Source organism: Hypanus sabinus, chromosome 8 (genome assembly GCF_030144855.1).
Source record: "Hypanus sabinus isolate sHypSab1 chromosome 8, sHypSab1.hap1, whole genome shotgun sequence".
NCBI classification, from domain to species: domain Eukaryota; kingdom Metazoa; phylum Chordata; class Chondrichthyes; order Myliobatiformes; family Dasyatidae; genus Hypanus; species Hypanus sabinus.
The window spans coordinates 112,002,429-112,023,529 of record NC_082713.1 but is presented as its reverse complement, the minus strand read 5'-3'; the positions used below and the strand labels follow the sequence as shown (position 1 = coordinate 112,023,529).

At 41.5% G+C, this 21,101-nt stretch overlaps 1 protein-coding gene across 2 annotated transcripts in view; it reads left to right on the top strand.

Annotated features, from left to right (window-relative positions):
• Positions 1–21,101, top strand: part of LOC132398335 (host cell factor 2-like) — a 67,865-nt gene that overhangs the window by 27,310 nt on the left and 19,454 nt on the right. Inside the window, exons 12-21 of one of the 2 annotated variants that reach the window (XM_059977604.1) lie at positions 1,685–1,904; positions 3,719–3,855; positions 4,509–4,659; positions 6,662–6,885; positions 8,605–8,848; positions 10,959–11,119; positions 14,755–15,145; positions 16,832–17,086; positions 18,475–18,560; positions 18,908–19,042. In XM_059977604.1, coding sequence (XP_059833587.1) covers positions 1,685–1,904; positions 3,719–3,855; positions 4,509–4,659; positions 6,662–6,885; positions 8,605–8,848; positions 10,959–11,119; positions 14,755–15,145; positions 16,832–17,086; positions 18,475–18,560; positions 18,908–19,042 — 2,004 coding nt within the window. Of the gene's footprint in view, positions 1–1,684; positions 1,905–3,718; positions 3,856–4,508; positions 4,660–6,661; positions 6,886–8,604; positions 8,849–10,958; positions 11,120–14,754; positions 15,146–16,831; positions 17,087–18,474; positions 18,561–18,904; positions 19,043–21,101 lie in introns of both variants that reach the window. The other variant, XM_059977603.1, reaches the window with a different exon arrangement.

The following is a 21,101-nucleotide window of genomic DNA, read 5'->3' as shown; positions in this document are numbered from 1 at the left end:
CATTTAAGAAATTATTTTGTGTGACTTTTGTGTTAGGTCAAACTGATACTCTGCTGCTCTCCACTGATTCAGAAATCCAGATGGTTCAGCATCTGACTCACAGGCATTGTCTCTGTTCTATCCTGGAATTCACTGGGGTGTGGGGGAGGGTCCCAGTACCTCTGCATGCCTTCAAACTCACTGGGGCCTTGGTTCCCACTTGCCCTTTAATCTTTCAGGATCTACTGGATAATTTATCACTACACTGTGTATTTCTTTATTTTTAAAAAGGTGAATTTAAAGTGCATTGAGTATTAATAGAATAACATACATTTGTCTGGAAAGAAATTCTGGAGCATGTTGGATTATCAGAGTTTTGCTGCATATTAATATTTTATATCATTAAAGATTGCTGAGTTAGGATAGAGCTCCAGATCTGCCTGATGTTCTCTCAAAGTTAAAAATTAAAAAACCTGGATTGTCTCTTATTGATGGGAAGAACTATTGTCCTATCCTTCGCCTAATAAATAATTATGTTCATTATTGTATGGAAATTCCATATTTTTATTTCCATTATATCAATAGTTCTATTTAATATCAGAGAATGTATACAATATACAACCTGAAATTCTTGCTCCTCTCAAACATTCATGAAAACAAGAGTACCCCAAAGAATGAAAGACAGTAAAAAGCCCCCTTCTTCCCCCCCACGCACAAGCAGCAGCAAAGCATCGAACCTCCCCCGCCCCACTTAGTTCAGCAAAAAACGTCAACACCCTCCAACCGCCAAACAACCAATAACAAAGTCCCCAAGAGAGACCATGATGTGCAGTACAACAAAAATTAATTGTTCACCCAACAGTTTGGCTTGCCACATGCTCTCTGTCCCTAATAAAGGGGCAGTGAGGTGCCACTCAGCGAGAGGGGAGACAGAAACAAAGCAACTCACTGATTATGGCGCCACATCGCTTTTTTTTTTAGTTGTCTGACTCGAGAATCAGCTGCAAACTTCCCCACCAATGAGAGAAAGCAATTCGCTGAGTACCGAGACCTCTGACAGCTGATTCGCTGTACCCTATATTCCATTTTCTCCCGCAATGCTTCTGTCAGCGACACCAACGAGGAACTGGCTCATCTATAGGGCCATGAAGCCCCAGAACCCAGAAGGCATGCTCATCTTCTAGGCCATTCCCTCGGAATATTGAAAAAAGGCCGGTCAGTGAGCTCTGGGAGCAGGCCCCAGTTTGAGTGCAACCACAGGTCAAGGGCACTGACAGAATCCCATCTACCTTGAAAAGGAAAGAGACATTAAAGGTAGAAATTAAGCTGCTTTCACAGATGAGCTCAAAGAAGCTTCTCTAGAGCCATTATAGCTCCGTAAAACCAGACATCTGATTCATTCCCTGTTACTAGATCCAATAGTGGTTTTTTTTGGGGAGGTGGGTGGCTTTTTGTAGTATTGTAAACATATCATTTATACATTATGGGAGATATTTTGCTTATTCCTTTTCTCTATAGCTTCTGTGCAGTCAGTGTGTTGAAATCCACTGATTATTATTGCAGTTGTTTTTCCCACTTTCCTAATCAGTCTGCATATTTCTTACTGTACCACTTTTCCACTATACAGTAATCAATAGACTATAGTGGAAACTTATTGTTTCAGTGATACGAATTTTAAATTTTATTGTTTCCAACAAATGTGTAGGCAAAGGGCCCCTTTCCTCCAGGAACAATAGTGAGACTGGTGACGGCAGCAGACGGTAAACCAACCACAATAATCACAACCTCGCAAGCTGGCGCAATGGGGGCGAAGCAAACTATCCTTGGTCTTGGAGGTGTTGCCCCTTCAGGCAGTAAAGCTGGGGCAACAACCATCATAAAAACCATCCCTGTTTCAGCACTGATGGCTCAACCCAATGTTACAGGTAATTTCTTCACCCCCTCCACCCTCCTTCCATTCCCCATTCTGGCTCCCCTCTTATCTCTCCTTCCCTCTTCTCACCTGCCTGTCATCCCCCTCTGGTGCCCCTTCTCTTTCCCTTTCTTCCATGGAACCCTCTCCTGTCCCATCAGATTATTCCTTCTTCAGCCCTTTACCTTTTCCACCAGTCCCCTCCCAGTTTCTCACTTCACCTCCCCTCCCCTACCCACCCACCTTCCCCCTCACCTATCACTTACCAGGTTTGTACTCCTCCTTCCCTCACCAACTTATTCTGGCTTCTTCCCCCTTCCTTTCCATAGATTTTTCATAAAACCATAAGACATAGGAGCAGAATTAAGCCATTTGGCCCATCGAATCTGCTTCATTTATTCTATCATGGCCGATTTATTATCTCTCTCCACTCCATACTCCTGCCTTCTCCCTGTAATTTCAGGTATCAATTTATATCCAGAGCCAAATTCAATTTGATTTTACTATTTCGTAATGGCACTTAAATTTTCCATTAAACCAGCAATCCGTGGTGTATATTTTTGCAGATTTAGTACTCCTCCTTTACAAATCTCTCTACTGAAATAAGATGCTGCCTGATCTGCTGAGTTCCTCCGGCATTTTGTGTATGTGTTTCAGGGAGAGGATCTTATCTGTAATTAAAACTCATGGAAGACTTATGGTGAGGCCCTTTATCCCATGTCTGCTTTGGTCAGAAAATGTACCTTGCTTATCCCGTCCTTTCGGTACCTAACTGCAGCCCAGCAGGTCAAGGCTCTTCAAGTAATGAGGGTTTCTGCTGTAACACACCAATAAATAGTGATCTTCAAATGCGTTATCAACCCCTTGTGTTGGTGCGTGGCCAAATGGTTAAGGTGTTGGTCTAGTGAAGGTCGCTAGTTCGAGCCTCAGCTGAGGCAGCGTGTTGTGTCCTTGAGCAAGGCACTTAACCACACATTGCTCTGCGGCGACACCACAAAACAAGCTCTATCGGCCCTTGGACAACATCGGTGGCATGGAAAGTGGAGACTTGCAGCATGTTTAGCTGCTGGTCTCCCATACAACCCAGCCCAGGCCTGTGCCCTGGAAACTTTCCTATTCACAAATCCATGGTATCTCAAGACTAACGGATGCCCATCATCAACCTCTAGGTGAACAAAATACCTTTCTCATCTCACCTCTAATCATTATAACAGTTACTTGCAATCTGTGGAACCCTAGTTTTTGATATCTCTGCTGAGCAATTGAAGAAGTCATTTGTATTTACCTGGGGCCCTCGAAACTGTACACCTCAATCAAGTTGCTTCTTACCTTTTGCAAAGGAAACCCCTAATTTATCCAGTCCTTTTTCACTAATTAAAACGTCCATTTCTGACAACCACCTCACATGTCCTATCACCCCCTGCAACACAAAATCATATCTTTGCATGAGAAGCAGACATGTTGATATTCACTGTTTCGATCTGTTTCACTGGAGTGTTTTATGCTTAACTGAATGAAAATACTACTTGGACGAATATACTAGGTCATATGATCTACTTCACTTTATATAATGTTTGTATATATATATATGTGTGTGTGTGTGTGTGTATGTATACATAGTAATTTTATGTATTGCATTGTACTGCTGCAAAAAAAAACAAATTTCATGACATGTGAGTGATGATAAACCTGATTCTGATATGCGTCTCTATTGTGTACTGAGAGTGGGAAGAGGGCAGGGACAGGGGAATCATGGTTGGAAAAGGGGGAGGGGAGAATTTGTAAATTACAAATCCTTAACAGAATCACTAATGCGTTTTATTCTAGGTGTGAATGTTTCTCCGGCTATGAAATCTCCAATAACAATCATTACAACAAAAGTAGTCACGTCTGGAACGGGAACACCTGCCAAGATCATTACAGCTGTGCCAAAATTTACTGCGGGACAGCCTGGTGTGACACAGGTAGTGCCTAATTGATTAGTCCTGAAGCTGTATTTGTGTATAGTATAGTATAGCATAGTATAGTCCCATTCTTCTTCCACGTTATGCCTCCTCCTCCTGTTTCTTCAGACTCTGCAGTTGAAAACACTTCCCAATGGCATTATGAATTGATTTGGTCACCTTCAGCATTCTGAGACTAGGCGGAAAATCATTTGACTACCACGCTGGGTCCTGATTTCTGGGCGGTCATGTTACATGCTACAGATAAGACCATAAAACATTGGAGCAGAATTAGAGCATTTAGCCTATCAGGTCTGCTCCAGCATTCTATCATGGCGGATTTTTCATCTGCCCCAACCCCATTCTCCTGCCTTCTCCCAGTATTCTGTGATGCCCTTACTAATCAAGAAACTACCAACCTCCACTTTAAATATTTCCAATGACTTGGCCTTCACAGTCGTTGCATGATCATCGGTAGGATGCATTTAATTCCAATCTTGGAACTCCTTACCTATCAATAGTAGGAAGAATACTTCCATTGATAGCAGAGAGGTTCAAGGAAGTGGCTACTGCCAATTTTTCTAGGTCATTTTTGGGGTGGAAAGTAAATATTGACTTAGCCTGTGACAGTTGTATCCTCTAAATGAATAAATTTAGAAAAAAACACTTTTTAGGTTGTTCTGAAGACGCCTGGAACACCTGGTACCATTCTACGAACTGTTGGTGGAACTCCAGTAACAGTTAGTGGAGTCAGACTCGTTACACCTGTCACTGTGTCTTCAACCAAGCCTACAGTCACAACATTGCTAGTGAAAGGGACCACAGGTACTTTTATATAACATTTCTTTGGATCTTTCACAATTAGGTACTTTTACAATCAACTGCGTGAATTCTTCTGTCTTATGAGGATAGGTTGAGCAAGTTAGTGCTTTTCGCTTTGGGACGAAGGAGGTTGAGAGAGGACTTAGAGGTGTACAAGACGATGAGGCACAGAGTGGATAGCCAGAGACATTTTCCTAAGGCAGAAGTAGCCAATACAAGGGGCAAAGTGTTCAGACAAAAGTAAGGGGGATGTCAGAGGTAATTTTTTTTTTAAACACAGTGGTTGGTGTTTGAAACATGCTGCCAGGGGTTATGGTAGAGGCAGATACCTTAGAGAATCTCAGATAGGCATATACATGGATGAAAGCAAAATGGAGGGCTATATGGAAGAGAAGTTTTCTGATGTTAGTGTGTTAAAGAGTTGGCACAGTGTTGTGGGCTGAAGGGCCTGTTGTTCTATGGTCAATGCTGTAGTTTTGTAGAAATCATAGAAAAGCATTTTTAAGTTCTGTTGTCTTCTATATTTGATTGCATGCACGTGTGACAGATCCAAATTGGATGTAAGACTCCATGCTATAAGGGGTTGTTAGATCACTTTTTCAAAATTTGGCCCCAATTGGTATTTGTGAAATGATGGGTTTCACTGATGAGAGTAGGTTGGTAGATGGTGCAGGAGATGAACATAGCCATTATATTAAACAGGTCTTAAAATAAAATGCAAGCATTGTGAGGGAGGAAATGGCTTCTATTCTATTTATCCCTCTTCCGTGTTTATATGAATTGCAACAAAATGAAGTGGCTTCATCCCAAAGCGAAAAGTTAGATATGGCCCTTGTGGCTAAAGGGATCAGGGGGTGTGGAGAGAAAGCAGGTACAGGGTTCTGAGTTGAATGGCGGTGCAGGCTCAAAGGGCCGAATGGCCTACTCCTGCACCTATTTTCTATGTTTCTATAAGTAAAGAGAGTTTGTGGCATGTTGGCTTTCATGGATCGGAGTCAGGAGTTGGGATGTTGTACTGAAGTTGTCTAAGATATTGGTAAGGTAAAATTTGGAGTATTGTGTGGAGAAAGCGTACAGAGAAAATTTACACGGATATTGCCAAGACTCAGGGATCTGAATTATATGAAATGGTTGAATAGTAAGGGTTTTATTCTGTGGAGCATGGGAGAATGAGGGGAGGGTTTGATAAATGATGAGGGATATTGATCGGGTAAATGCAAGCAGGCTTTTTCCTCTGAGATTGGGTGGAAATTTCATGACACGTGTGTGATAATAAACCTGGTTCTGATATGGATCTCTATTTTGGACTGTGAGTTGGAAGAGGGTAGGGAGAGGGAAATCATGGTTGGGAAAATGGGAAGGGAAAGGGAAGCTCCAGGGGGACATTTTGTAATGATCAGTAACCCAATTGTTTGGAATCAAATTACCTTGCCTGGTGTCTCAGGGCTGGGTGTGTCTGCACCTGCACCACCCCCCGCCCCAGCACTCCTTCTCTGCCACTGGTCCCACACCCCTGCCATTCCCAATATCTCTTGCTCCCGCCAGATTTACAAACTCTTTCTCCACTCCTCGTTGACAAACACAGTACTGCACAAAAGTCTTAAGCACCCTGGCTATATATATATGTGCCTAAGACACTTGCACAGTACTGTAGATGAAGGGTGGGTGAAAAGGTTAAGGGGAACCTGAAGGGGAGCTTTCATACTCGTGTGTGGTATGAGCTGCCGGCAGGAAGTGGTGGATGGGGGTTCAATTGCAACACTTAAGAGAAGCTTGGGTAAGTACATGGATGGGAGGAGTATAGAGTGTTACAGTACAGATGGGACTAGGCAAGATAACTGTTCAGCACAGACTAAATGGACTGAAGAGTGTTTCAGTGCTGTAGTGCTCTGTGACTCTAACTGTATTTCTGACTTGTGTATCACCCTAGGGTTCTGTGCTACTTAAGACTTACTTCAAGGGTGATTCAATAGCTCTTGACATGTTCTAATGTATTTACTTGTAGGTGTTACCTCACTAGGTACTGTGACTGCTACAGTATCTGCCGCCCACTCAGCAGTAACTAATTTTGCATCATCCAGTTTCACACCACCAGCCACTGCCCTGACTAGAGTAACAACACTGGCCACCCAGGGGATTAGCACGGCTATTGACCCCTTGGCTACAGCAACAGCAACATTAATGGCTACAACAGGAGTAGTCTCAAGTCCTTCTGTAGTTAATACTGAGGTAATTGTTTACTTTATCTGTTTGCCTGTGTACTTCTCTAAGTGTTTATAATTTAATCTCAATCTCACTGATATCCCTAACTTTTCCTCTTCTACTTCCTCCTTCCCCTCCCACCTTTAAGCCACCACCACTTCAACTTCTTTATTCCCTCTCCCTGGCCTTGAGAAAACCCTTCTCATCTCCTTGAATGGGTGTGCATTCTGGAATACCTGTCATAAACCTATCTGCTTCTCCACTCTAGCCTCTTAGATTTCCCTTTAAACCCAGGCTTTGGTCACTTCTAACATTTGCCTTTGTTGTATGAATTATTTTTTTCTACTGCACAGTATAATTTCACGTTGGTGTTACAGCTTCAGTGAATTGTTTTTTTTCCCCTTAATTTGAATTCCTTCTATACAATCTAGGTTGTGTGAGCTAGGGGTTTTCCCTTTGGAGTTAGAGCAGATGACAGGTGACTTGATAGAGGTGTACAAGATGACAAGAGGCACAGATTGAGTGGATAGCCAGAGACTTTTTCCCAGGGCAGAAATGGCTAATACGAGGAGGCATAATTTTAAAGTGACTGGAGGAAAGTATATTGGGGATGTCAGAGGTTGTTTTTGTTTTACACATAAAGTGGTTGATGCATGGAATATGGTGCCGAGGATGATGGTAAAGGTAGAGTTAGATATATTAGGGACAATTAAGAGATTCTTAGACATGCACATGGGTAATAGAAAAATGGAGGGCTATGTAGGAGGGAAGTTGGTTTAAAAAGTTGGCACAACATCATGGGCCAAAGGGCCTGTACTGTGCTGCAGTGTCCATTGTTCTAACCTGTAACCAATGTCCTCAGGAGCAAAAGCTGTTCTTGTGTATTTGCTCACCTCTTCCCCTTTTCCTAGCTTTGGGGCAGTGTCTTTTTCTGATCTATCCCATGTGTATGCTTTGTATTTCTTCCTAATCTCTTTTGCTTCCATTCTTTCCATATTTATACCAAAAAGCTTTTGGAAGCACATCTATTTAGCTGTGTCCTCTGTTCGTTTGTTCGTTCATTAAGTGTGGTATCCCCCATAACCTTTCTGAAACTCCATCATGGTTTCTCTCTGGAATGTTTTATGATGTAGAATTATGTATCTGTAACATGTTTTAATATGGTGTACCTTGATAGTACAAATATATTCTGAATCAAAATGAATAGATTAAACAAATTGTTTAAAATTTATCTTTCCAGTTGGAGCAGAGATCTTGAAATAAAATTGCTAATGTTATGACTCTGTCTTAAATAAGGGTATTGATTATTAAGTTTGTCTTCAGCACAAGCAATCCTCATTTAGTTGAAAATATTCTTCAAAATGAATTTGTTTATCGATTTTAGTACGTTTTCAATATTTTTGTCGGATTTGTTTTTTACAGTAAAAGCATACAAATAAGCTAGAGTTATTCCTTAATGTTCACACCACTTAATGTTCACGCCCCAAAAGAAAATTTTTATTATCAAAGTACATATTTGTCACCATATATTACCCAGAGATTCATTTTCTTGTAGGCATTCACAGTAGAAACTAAGAAACACAGTTAAGTCAATGAAAAATTACACACTAACAAAGCCAGACAAACAAGCCATGTACAAAAGATGACAAATTGTGCAAATACAAAAAGAAAAACAAAATAATAAATAAGGTGTTAAAGTGTTCATATTACAATACTTTATTATTACGTGTATTTTGTGTTTGACAGCCTATATTTGTAATCTCGGAGGCAGTTTCCCCTCAAGTAACCAACTTGGTTACACACACCAGTGACAGTCAGGTACCAGTGGCTGTAGAACAACCTGCAGCTGTAGCAGTTGCCTCAGAGAACAGCATACAGACTGCAGATCAACAGATTCATCAAGCAACAGAAGAGCCTGCCCATGAAACTACCGAGACAAACACCACGAACACGGCTACCTCCAGCACAGCAAACATTTCTTTAAATCAAAGTGAGTGGATGAAGTAAAAGTCAATTGAGCGGCAATAAGGGAAGGATATATATTAATTAATAGTTGTCAAGAAAATTTGCTGAACTACTTTTGTGTGCCGAAACAAACATGGTCAACATGCAGTGAACTATTGTTTCTCGTCCAGGCTACTTCACAGATAGACATAAAACAAATAGTACTCACAGATAGTACTGAAGATCAGAATTGAACCTGGGTGGGTGGAACTGTAAGGTGGCAGCAGCAATATTAGTTGCATGATTGTTCCATCCTATTATTTTTGAAGCTTTTATTCATTAGTTTTCTGGAAGAAATTGTGTAAAACTCACAATATTCCAGATGGAAACAGTATGTCACTCATGCAAGCTGTCAAATGTGAATGGAACCATGTTTTTCTTTATTCTTAAAGTTTTTATTTGCACAAGACTTTGATTTTAGCTGAATGTCAAGGAGCAATACAGCATGAATATGGGCCCTTTGAGTCTAAACCTATGCCGTCTAGTTTTAGAGTCCCCTACCCTGGGGAAAACACTGTTACCATTAGCTTTATCCATGCCTCTTTTTATAAAAGGGTGCCCCTCATTCTCTTGTGCTTCATGTGATAAAGACCCAGCCTGGCCAGCCAGCCTCTCCCTCAGGCCCTCTACTCCTGGCCACATCCTCATAAATCTTCTCTCCATTTTTTCCAGTTTAACCATGTTTTCTATAATAGGGTGATTGAAAACTGCACAGTACTCCCAAGTATAGCTTCACCAACAACTTGTACAACTGCAGCATAATGTCACAATTCCTCTCCTCAGTGCCCTGACAGATGAATGCCAGCATGCTAAATGCATTTTTCACCCTGTCCACCTATTGTGCTGCTTTCAATGGATTTTGCATTTGTACTTGTAGGACCCTCAGTTCCAACACACTCCGTGGTATAGGACCTATCCTGTTTGATTTTCTAAAATGCAGCACCTGACTTTCAATCTCTATTACCATTTGCCACTCCTTGGCCTACTTACCTAACAGGTCAAGATTCTCCCGCCCCCCCCCCCCCCAGTAAACCTGCTTCACTGTAAACACCACCACCTAATTTCAAGTCATCTGCAATCTTACTGATTAAGTCTTGTGCATCTGAATCCAAATTATTTATATGAATACAGAATAGCAAGTGTCCCGACACCAACCCCTGCAGCACGCTACTAGTCTACTAGTCACTGGCCTCCATTCCAAGGAGGAAACAGCCTTCAACCACCACTCTCTGCCTCCCACCTCTGAGCCAAATTATGAATCCACCTAACTAGCTCTCTGGATTCCATAGGAACCTCACCCTTCAGACCAGCCTACCATGCAGTCCTTGTCAAACACCTTGCTAAAATCCAATTTGACAACATCCACTGCCCTATTTTCATCTGCTTTTTTGGTTGCCTCTGCAATGTTCGTTAATTGTGACTTCCCAAACGCAAAGCCATGCTGACTCCTCCTAACCCTGTCTCTGAATTCCCTTCAGTAACTTCCCCGCTACAGTGTTCTGTGAAGGATATCACAATCCATTTGTCCTAGTAATGCAAGTTTTCCTGCTTGGGTGCACTGTAAACAGCAGCAATAACTTGCATTTATAGAGTGCTGTAAATGTTGAAAGCTTTAACATGCATTTTCACAGAAATGCTATTCTAAAAAAGGAGTCAAATGAAATAAAACAAGTAACCAAAAACCTGATCAAAGGGTTTGCTTTAACAAAGGTTGTGAATGAAGGGGAATTGGAGAGATGGAGGGGTTTTGGGTAGAGAATTGCATAGTGTGGAAACTAAGCGACTTTCTATGACTTTTCTTCTTGGTTGTAGCTAAAGTATAATAAACATCAAAGATGGAGTTTGAAAACTTCCTATAAAAAGGCAATTCAAGTAAATTGGAGTGATGTTTATTTTGCATCTAAAAGTTTAGTTTTAGTGTTTACAGTTTTACAATTTTACATGACCATGAAAAATGCTGTTTCCTTGGTCTCAATGAGGTGCCTAATCACAACTATTAATCTGTTGCTCCTGATCTGTGCACACCTGTGGTATTTAACTTGATTTCCTTTTTATTCCATGTTATGTTTTTTCCTGTTGAAATTTGCCTATCACAGTTCAGCCACCAGACACAAATAACAATGGTTTACCAGAAAGTGTTCATGGGGAAACAGCAACTGCAGGAACGACAAATACTGCAACCACCGTCTCAGCTGCACACACTGGAGCAGTGACCTCTGTCACACAGTCCACACCTACTCCAGGACCTTCACTGCAGGTAAGGAAAGCAAGTGAGAAACACTGTTCTTTTAGCTGGTTTTCTTATGTTCAACATTTAAAATAATATTTGAGAAGACTATAGTGCTTCACTTCTAATTTGCTAAAAAGCTAATCTTTGATTTAGTATTTTAATCATTAAGGCTCTTCACTGGGATATAGCTTTACGAAATTATCAAAGAACAGTACAGTACAGTACTGATCCTTCAGCCCACGATGTTGTGTCGACCCTTTAACCTACACTAAGATCAGTCTAACCTCCCCTCCCACATAGCTCTCCATTTTTCTTTCATCTGTGTGCCTAACTAAGAGTTTGTTAAATTGCCCTATAGTATCTACCCCTATTACCATCCTTGGCAATGCATCATACACTTATCATTCTGTGTTTTTAAAAACAAAACTGTGCTGGAAGAACTGAGGGTATTCAGGCATGTGCCAACCAATAACCATTTGTAACAAGTGAGTCTTAACCACCTCCTATAATATGGGTGTCTCTACCAGATTCCCATCATAAGTATCCTAGGAGTCTCATTCGGCTGCTACTCGACAACACTGGCCGCAGGGGTGCTGTGACTAATAGAGGAATTCAGGAAGCCAGGTCATCTAATTCAATTCCAAATGGCTTTGCCAGCATCTGCTGTACATACAGGGATGTAGTTCAGTGGGAGAGTGCATGCTTTGCAGGTTCAATACCTGTCATCTCTGTGACCCTGTAAGTCAGCACTATTATGATGTTCTGTCCACTTGCCTGGACAATATTTATTTATTTATTTATTTAGAAATACAGTTTTTTTTCCTGACCCAATGAGATCGTGCTGCCCAATTACACCCTTGTGACTAACTAACCTGCTAGTTATGTTTATTTTTGAACTACAGGAGGAAACACATGTGGTCATGGGAAGAATGTACAAACTCCTTACAGAATTGAACTCAGGTCAATAATGTTAAACTAACCGACATACTCCATGACAAAGCAAACCTTTTAAGTTAGCAACACACGCAAAATACTGAAGGAATTCAGCTTGTCAGGTAACATCTATGGAGGGAAATAAACTGTCAACATTACAGGCCAAAACATTGACTGTTTACTTCCCTCCATAGATGCTGCCCGACCTGTTGAGTTCCTCCAGCATTTTGTGTCTGTTGCTCAAGATTTCAAGCATCTACAGAATCTCTTGTCTGTCTGTGAATTTAAATAGCACCCATTTGATCGCTTAATTGTTTCCCTTCCAACACTAATGTAAATGTAGCTACTGTAGGATGTATCCATGGGTATATTGCTGCATATCACCAAGATTTCATCAGCAGCTGCTCTTGGGCCAGTAAGCTCCACCACCTGGAAAAAAATCAGTATGCAGCTGTATAGCAACAATATTGTTATCAGCTTTCGTCAGTCAGATTACACATAACCCACACAAAATACTCAGCAGCTCTGAGGAGAGAAATACAGTTGACATTTCAAGTTAAGGCCACTTGTCTGAACTGAAAAACTAAGAGAATGAACATGTTTGAATGTGTAGAGAGAGGAGAGCTGGAGAGAGTAAAAGGAATGCCCATGTTAGGATGCAGACCAAAGCTAACAATTTAAAATCAGTATTTGGAGATGAAAGGAAAGCGAGGTGTGAAAGGTGTAGCCCACTGAGAGTAGGCTGTAGCTCTGAAGTCCCCGTATATCCAAAACAAAAATAAAAATATCTTGGAATTCCTCACTTTGTCAAACAGCTTCTGTAGAGAGAGAAATAAGAATAAAAGGTTTACCCACCTTAGGATGCAGACCAAAGTTGTCAAGGTAGCAATTTAAAATCAGTATTTAGAGATAAAAGAAACACAAAGGGTATAGCCACTTATGTTTCAATAGATTTCCCCCCCGCCTTATTCCAGCTTTTGTCTGCTTCCTTTCCAATCCTGATGAAGGGCCTCAGCCTGAAACATTGACTGTTTATTGCCCTCCATAGATACTAGCTGAGTTCCACTAGCATTTTGTGGCTGTTGCTCAAGATTTCCGGCATCTACAAAATCTCTTGTGTTTAGGTATAGCTGCTTCTGGTGAGAGAGGAAATTTGTTATTGGGGAGGTGCTAGGCAGTCATGAAGTTTATCTGAAGCCATTAAATTCATTATTGCTCCTTCTGCCTAACTTATGGACACCCCATACATAGAAGTAAATGTTTGGGAGATTGGTGGGATGGATTTACTAGCTACCATGGAGCTATAGGTAACTTTTTGGTGGATGGGATATGTCTTCTGGAGTGATCAAAGCCACTGGGCTGCTTTTATGTGGTCTGAAAGGATAGCTGCTAATGGTGGTCCCACTACTGGAACTTAAATCTTCTCTTTCTGACCCAACTAATATTGATACATGTAGTTCTATAGGTTTATCTTGTCTAGACTGTTTTAAATTCGGCGTTACTCTGTCTGGTCCACCATTTTTATTATGCAACTATAACTTGGTTTTCTCATTGCACTATAAGTTGCAAGAAATTCTGAAATTGATGGAGAAGCCATGCACATTTTCCTGTCCCCTCTCTGCTTTTCATAGGGGTTACTTTCTCAGCAACTCCCTTGTCCACTCATCCCCCACCCCCACTGATTCCCCCTCCAAGCATTTATCCCTGCATTCATGCGAAATGCTACATTTGCCCCTCCACCACTATATAGACTCCCAAAATAGACAGGGCTTCACATATTAATCCATCATTTATTGGTGTCGTTTAATCCAATGCAACCTTTTCTACATTGATGAGGCCTGACACAGGTTGGAGGATCAGTTTGTCAAGCTCTTTCATTTTGTCCATAACAACCAGTATCCCCTGAAGGCAGCCATTAAGATGCCACTTCCCATCATCACACTGACATGTCTGTACACCGCCCTATCTACTGCCAAGTTGAGGCTCGGTACAGATTAGAAGAACAACATCTCATATTTCATCTTGATAAGTTCCAACTTGATGGCATTGATTTCTCTTAACTTCTGGTACCTACTCTTCTGTGTTTCTATGCACCCTACCCCACTTGTTTCCTCTTATCCCTGTAGACCTTTACCCCATCTCCTTTCCGTCTCATGCCCTCACACACTGCCCTCATCTATACCTTCCTTACTCTGATTCCAAAACCCCATTTCTTTTTATTCTGTGGTCAACTGCCCTATCAGATTCATGTTCTTCACTTTGTCTCTTCCACCTATTGCCTCCCAGCTTCTCACATTATTCTCATTTTGCTCCACCCTCCCACCTACCTACCTTACCCCACTCACTTGATTCACCTATCAGCTGCCAGATCATGCTTCTCTCCCTCACCCAACCCTTTTATACTGGCTTCTGCCCTCTTTCTTTCCAGTCCTGATGGAGGATCTCAGCAGGAAGCATTGTTTATTTAGCCGTAGAGTACTACAGCATAGAAACAAGCCCTTTGGCCCATCTAGTCTGTGCTGACCTGTTATTCTGTCTAGTCCTGTCAACCTGCACCTGGATAATAGCCCTCCACACCTCTCCCATCGATGTACTTAGCCAAACACTTCCCTCTATAAATACCCCCAACTCTCCAGCTTCTTGTGTGTTGCTCCAGAAAGTGTTGGAGTGTATTACCTTGTACTAGTAATGTGCTCTTTATCCTTGCCTTCTCACTGTCCAATGATCAGGCCATCTCAACGGGATCGGAGATCACTTCAAGCAGTAGTTCAACGTTGTCAGATTCAAGTACATCACATTTGACACCTGCTACAGAATCTGCTCAAGATCCAGAGAGTGCAGAGCATCAGCCATCATCTGAACAGACATTAAAGGACTTGGAGAATGCATCAATCCCACAGTTGTCTGAGAGCCGGCAACCCGACCTGTCAGAGGCCAGCCAGGACCCACAGGAGAAAGTGAAGAGTGACAAACTGCAGGAAGCACTGAACCCGAGTCTCGAGCAACACCCCCATACCACTGTGACTGAGCCTTTTGTTGCTGAAGCTAAACCAGTGGACAATATCCAACACACAATGATTGCTGGAAACGTTCCAGTGTCCTTACTGCCAAAAGCTACAGGTAAGGGTGACCATTTTTATCAAAATAAATGTAGTTGAGGAATAGGCAGTAATTCTATCCAAAAAAGAACGTTGTAGATATTTGTTATAATCACTGAAAGAACTGTCTTCCTGCAGCAATTATAAACTAGTAGGTGTTGACTGGAGTTAGAAGTGTTATGTCAAGAATCTCAGAGACGGAGAATAAGAATAATTATTGTTCTTAGTTAGATTCTGCAAGAATTAAACATAAAGCTGTTGCTTTAAGTAAATTGATTTTTGAGTTAATAGTGTATAACACTCAGAACTTGATACTGGCAGCTTTAGATGCAGTGCCTTCCTTGCTATTAAATTAGTGCTGCCTCTTAAATGTTACTGTGGTATCAGCTTTCACTCTGCCCGAGAGATGTGTTCTGGGCACCTACCACTCTTATTAATTAAAAAAAATCTTGCCACATCTTTAAACTTTCTCTCACCTTAAAGCTATGCTCTCTAGTATTTGAAATTTCCACCTGGGGGAGGATGGAAGAGTGTGTGCAAATAAAACTGCCTGGCTGACCCACATATTTTGCATATCTCTCAGGTTGTGCCTCTGCTGCATATGCTTTAGTGAAGACAATCCATGTTTGTCTAATCTCCCTCTGTGGCTAATACTCTAAACCAGGCAACATCCTGGTGAATATCTGTTTCACCCTTTCAGAGGTTCCACATCTTTCCTGTATTGGGCTGATCAGAGCTGCTCATAATACTCCAAATGTTGCCTTACTGAAATTTGATGTAGGTACAATGCGAATTCCCATCTTTTTTACTCAGTGCCACAGCTATTCAAGGCAAGTATGCTGTATGCTACTTTGCCAATTGGTCCATTTCCTGCTGTACCCTTTGACACATACCTCACTATCCACAGCTGCCAAGGGTCCTGCTGAAGGGTTTTGGCACGAAATGTTGAGTGTACTTTTTTCTATAGATGCTGCCTGGCTTGCTGCGTTCCACCAGCATTCTGCGTGTGTTCCTCCAGCATTTAGTGTGTGTTGCTGGGATTTCCAGCATCTGCAGATTTTCTCTTGTTTGCCAGTGTAATGTTGTGTGCAAACTTGCTACTCAGCTTCATATTTTTGTCTAGATATTTAATCACAAAAGTACTATTCCCTGCAGAACACTATCCTCCTGGCAGAATGACACCCCTCCATCACTACCCTATGTCTTCTGTAGCCAAGCCAATTTAGAATTTAACAATCTCATCTGCCCTAATGTTCTGGATCAGCCTACTGTGAAGGACCTTGCCGGGTGCTTTACTGAAGTCCGTGTTGGCAACATCCACTGCCTGACCTTCATCAACATCTTCGTCACCTCAAAGAAAATTCATTCAAATTTATAAGGCGTGACCTCTCCTGTACAAAACCATTCTGATTAATGCCTCATAAGTCTGTGCTCATTATTATTTTAATGTGCTAGAGCCATTAATTCTTTATACATTTGATTTTAAAGCAATTGAACCTAATATGATAGGCTTGTCGTGTATTTTACAATTTCTAAAATGTATTATTTATTTTGTTTATACTACTGATAGGTTGCAATTGTTTTATCTAAGAAAGAATATTTGCATGAGTCAGTCGCACCAAATTTGTCTTGGCGTAACTTACCAGGATGTCTTTTTAATCTTGCAGAATGATTAATCTCTTCTGAAGTGTTTGTTTTAATGTTTTAGAGTACAGTAATGTAAAGCTTCCAATGGAAGATGCTACTTCAGAGACTGGTGTGCCTCATGTAGACTCTACACAGCACCTACAACAATGCCAGCAACTTGTGGCTCAGACCCCAGAGAGACCAGCACAGCAAGAGGACCCTGTGCAACCGAGCACTCCTCAAGCAGTAACGATGAGTCCTACTGAGACAAGCATACAAACCAGTCTGCAACCCCAGGTTACCAGTACTGTGGATGCTCATCAATCCACTACTCTAAGTATGTCCAAACAGCTAAAATGTTGTGCATATTCTTTTTGTGTATCCTCTGCAGTTTTTGTCATTTTGAGCAGCAGACTGCACTTCTTTATAAAGTGTGGTCTTTAGCAGTTTATGCATTACAGCCAATCCCATATAGTTTGCACATGTTTATCAAAAGCAGTCTATAAACTTAAGTTTTCAGAAACAGGTGGCTAGACATTTTTAAAAAATTCTACTGGAGTTACATCTGATGCAAACCCAAAGCTCAGTGAGACCATATGTTCTGTGGTTTGTGTGTCAGTTGACAGCAGACAGCACGATAGCATATCAATTACTGTAAAGCTTCACAGTGTCACCTGTAAGATAGGGTTTCGTTTCCCACCACAGTCTGTTAGGAATTTGTACATTCTCCCCAACACCACATAGGTTTCCTTAAGCTGCTCCAGTTTCCTTCCTTGTTCCAAAGACGTAAAGGTTTAGGCTAGTAAGTTGTGTGCGTGCTATGTTGACGCCAAAAGTGTGGTGACACTTACAGACTTCAGCACGTCTCTGACTGTGACGCAGATGACACATTTCACTCTGTTTTGATGTACATGTGACAAATAAAGTTAATCTTTCTTTTTAAAATCTTAACGTTGGTCTCCTGAGTTAAACCATTGGTATTGGATTGATGTGCAGAGGCAATGCAGTCTATAACATTATTACCTTGTTTACCATCCAGCATAGGAGTCACTATATAAAATTCTTTGAACTCTCTTTTAAATTTTACACATTGGTGTGACTCATTGTTTATATTCATGTAAATTTAAATGAAAATGATGAAATTTCAATATATAGCTACACCATTGAAGCAGAAAGAAATTGCACTTTATAAAAATTGCTTTATACCTGTAACTTAGTTGCTTTTTACAAATGAAGTGGAAGATGCCTTTAATATGTGAGATTGTTTTCATGGGAGATACAGGTGCCCCCCACTTTACAAATTTTGGCTTTACGTCACTTCGCTTTTACAAGAGACCTACATTAGTAACCTGTTTTCGCATTACAAAGAGGACTTTCGCTTTTACGAAAAATTTTCCTATATAAATTAATGGTTCTTCGCTTTACGCTATTTCGGCTTAAGAAAGGTTTCATAGGGATGCTCTACCTTTGTAAAGGAGGGGGACACCTGTATTTATAGAAAATGTCATTGGACTCACTTTCCAACATTGTATTAACATTGCAATTATTGTACCATGAATTCTGTGTCAAAACTGTTTCTTTTAGAATGGAAATGTTAGTGTTCTGCTATTTTGATGGATACACCATTTCTGCGTGTATCGGCTATGTCAGTAATTCAACAGATAACTTAACATTAATTTAACATCCAGCATACAGGAAATAAATTTGTAGGTCTTTTATTTCTAGGTCCTGCCTGTACACTTCCATCATCCTCCACCACGGCAGCTGTGTCACCAAATGAAGTCTCTAACAGTAATCCAGTAGCAAATGGGGTAAATAGTTACTATTACTAACTCACCTACAGTTCTACTGATTTATCAGGTCACCTGAGTCAATAGATCATTTGCCGCCACTGTAGAACAAATGAACTTATGTGATTATAATATTCTATAATACTGCCACTTGAGGTGTGGGGTGCCGTCATCTAATTCTTGCTTGAGGGATAATCTTTAAAAAGTGGCAGCTAACTTCTGGATTTGCATTCTATGCCCTCAAAAGTAAATTTAATGCTGTGTCTGAAGTTGTTTTTCTTTACACAGCTGTTGGGTTTCTTTCTAAAATTGGGTCTTTGGCACCAAAGCAGATGTAAAATCTAAATAAGGTTTCTGTTTTCCAGAAGCAAGAGAATTCTTACACGCCACACAAGGTAACTCCAAAGAAAGAAGGCAATCCATGGTATGATGTAGGAATCATCAAAGGAACCAGTACTGTGGTAACTCATTATCACTTACCACCAGAGGGCAGCCTTGCAGAGGTGAGTGCAGTCCGGCAGCTATTGTGAACACCACCCTATGTGTGTTTCTAGAGTAACATGCACAAAATGCTGGAGGAACTCTGCAAGTCAGAGAGCGTCTAAGGAGGAAAATGAACAGTCAATGTTTTGGGCTGTGACCCTTTGTAAGGATTGGAAAGGAAAAAGCCAGAAGTCCGAGTAAGAACGATGAATGTCTCTAACTCCTGGCAGTTACACCCCCCCCCCCCCCCCCCCCCCGCTTTTCCCGTTCTGTCTATATCCGCAGAAACATAGAAAACATACGGCACAATACAGGCCCTTTGGCCCACAAAGCTGTGCTGAACATGTCCCTACCTTAGAACTACCTAGGCTTTACCCATAACCCCCTATTCTTCTAAGCTCCATATAGCCGTCCAGCAGTCTCTTAAAAGACCCTGTCGTTTCCACCTCTATCACCGCCACCGGCAGCTCATTCCACACACTTGCCACTCTCTGCTTTTTTTTAAAAAAATACTTACCCCTGACATATCCTCTGTACCTACTTCCAAGCACCTTAAAACTATGCCCTCTCTTGCTAACCATTTCAGACCTGAGGAGAAGCCTCTGACTATCCACATGATCAATGCCTCTCATTATCCTGTACACCTCTATCAAGTCACCTCTCATCCTCCGTCGCTCCAAGGAGAAAAGGGTGAGATCACTCAACCTATTCTCATAGGCATGCTCCCTAATCCAGGCAACATCCTTGTAAATCTCCTCTGCACCCTTGCTGTGGTTTCCACGTCCTTCCTATAGTGAGGCGACCAGAACTGAGCACAGTATTCCAAGTGGGGTCTGACCAGGGTCCTATATAGCTGCAACATTACCTCTCTGCTCTTAAACTCAATCCCACAATTGATGAAGGACAATGCTCCGTATGCCTTCTTAACCACAGAGTCAAACTGTGCAGCAGCTTTGAGTGTCCCAAGGACTCAGACCCCAAGATCCCTCTGATTCTCCACACTGCCCAGAGTCTTACCATTAATACTATATTCTGCCATCATATTTGACCTACCAAAATGAATCTGGGTTGAACTTCATCTGCCACTTCTCAGCCCAGTTTTGCATCCTATCAGTGTCCCGCTGTAACCTCTGACAGCCCTCCACACTATCCACAACACACCCAATCTTTGTGTCATCAGCAAATTTACTAACCCATCTCTCCACTTCCTCATCCAGGTTATTTATAAAAATCACAAAGAGTAGGGGTCCCAGAACAGATTCCTGAGGCACACCACTGGTCACCGGCCTCCATGCAGAATATGACATGTCTACAACCACACTTTGCCTTCTGTGGGCAAGCCAGTTCTGGATCCACAAAGCAATGCCCCCTTGGATCCCATGCCTCCTTACATTTTCAATAAGCCTTGCATGGGATACCTTATCAAACGCCTTGCTGACATCCATATACACTACATCTACTGCTCTTCCTTCATCAATGTGTTTAGTCACATCCTCAAAAAATTCAGTCAGGCTCATAAGGCACAACCTGCCTTGGACAAAGCTGTGCCGACTATTCTAATCATATTATGCCTCTCCAAATGTTCATAAATCCTGCCTCTCAGGATCTTCTCCATCAGCTTAACAACCACTGAAGTATAGTGTTAGAGGATGTGCTGGAGCTTTTGGAAAGCATCGAGTTGGATAAGTCACCGGGACTGGATGAGATGTACCCCAGGCTACTGTGGGAAGTGAGGGAGGAGATTGCTGAGCCTCTGGTAATGATCTTTGCATCATCAATGAGGACAGGAAAGGTTTCGGAGGATTGTAGGGTTGCGGATGTTGTTCCCTTATTCAAGAAAGGGAGTAGGAATAGCCCAGGAAATTACAGGCCAATATAGTGTTAGAACAGTGGTGTGCAGAAGAACACAATAGGTCAAGCCTTGCAGTGGATGTTTTGCAGTAGCAGAGAGTACGAACATACTGTACATACAGTGACCACTTTATTAAGTACAGGAGGTACCTAATAAAGTAGCCATTGACTGTACATTTACATGTATTACAAATTTGCTGTGGTCAAGTCACGACATGCAACAAGGTA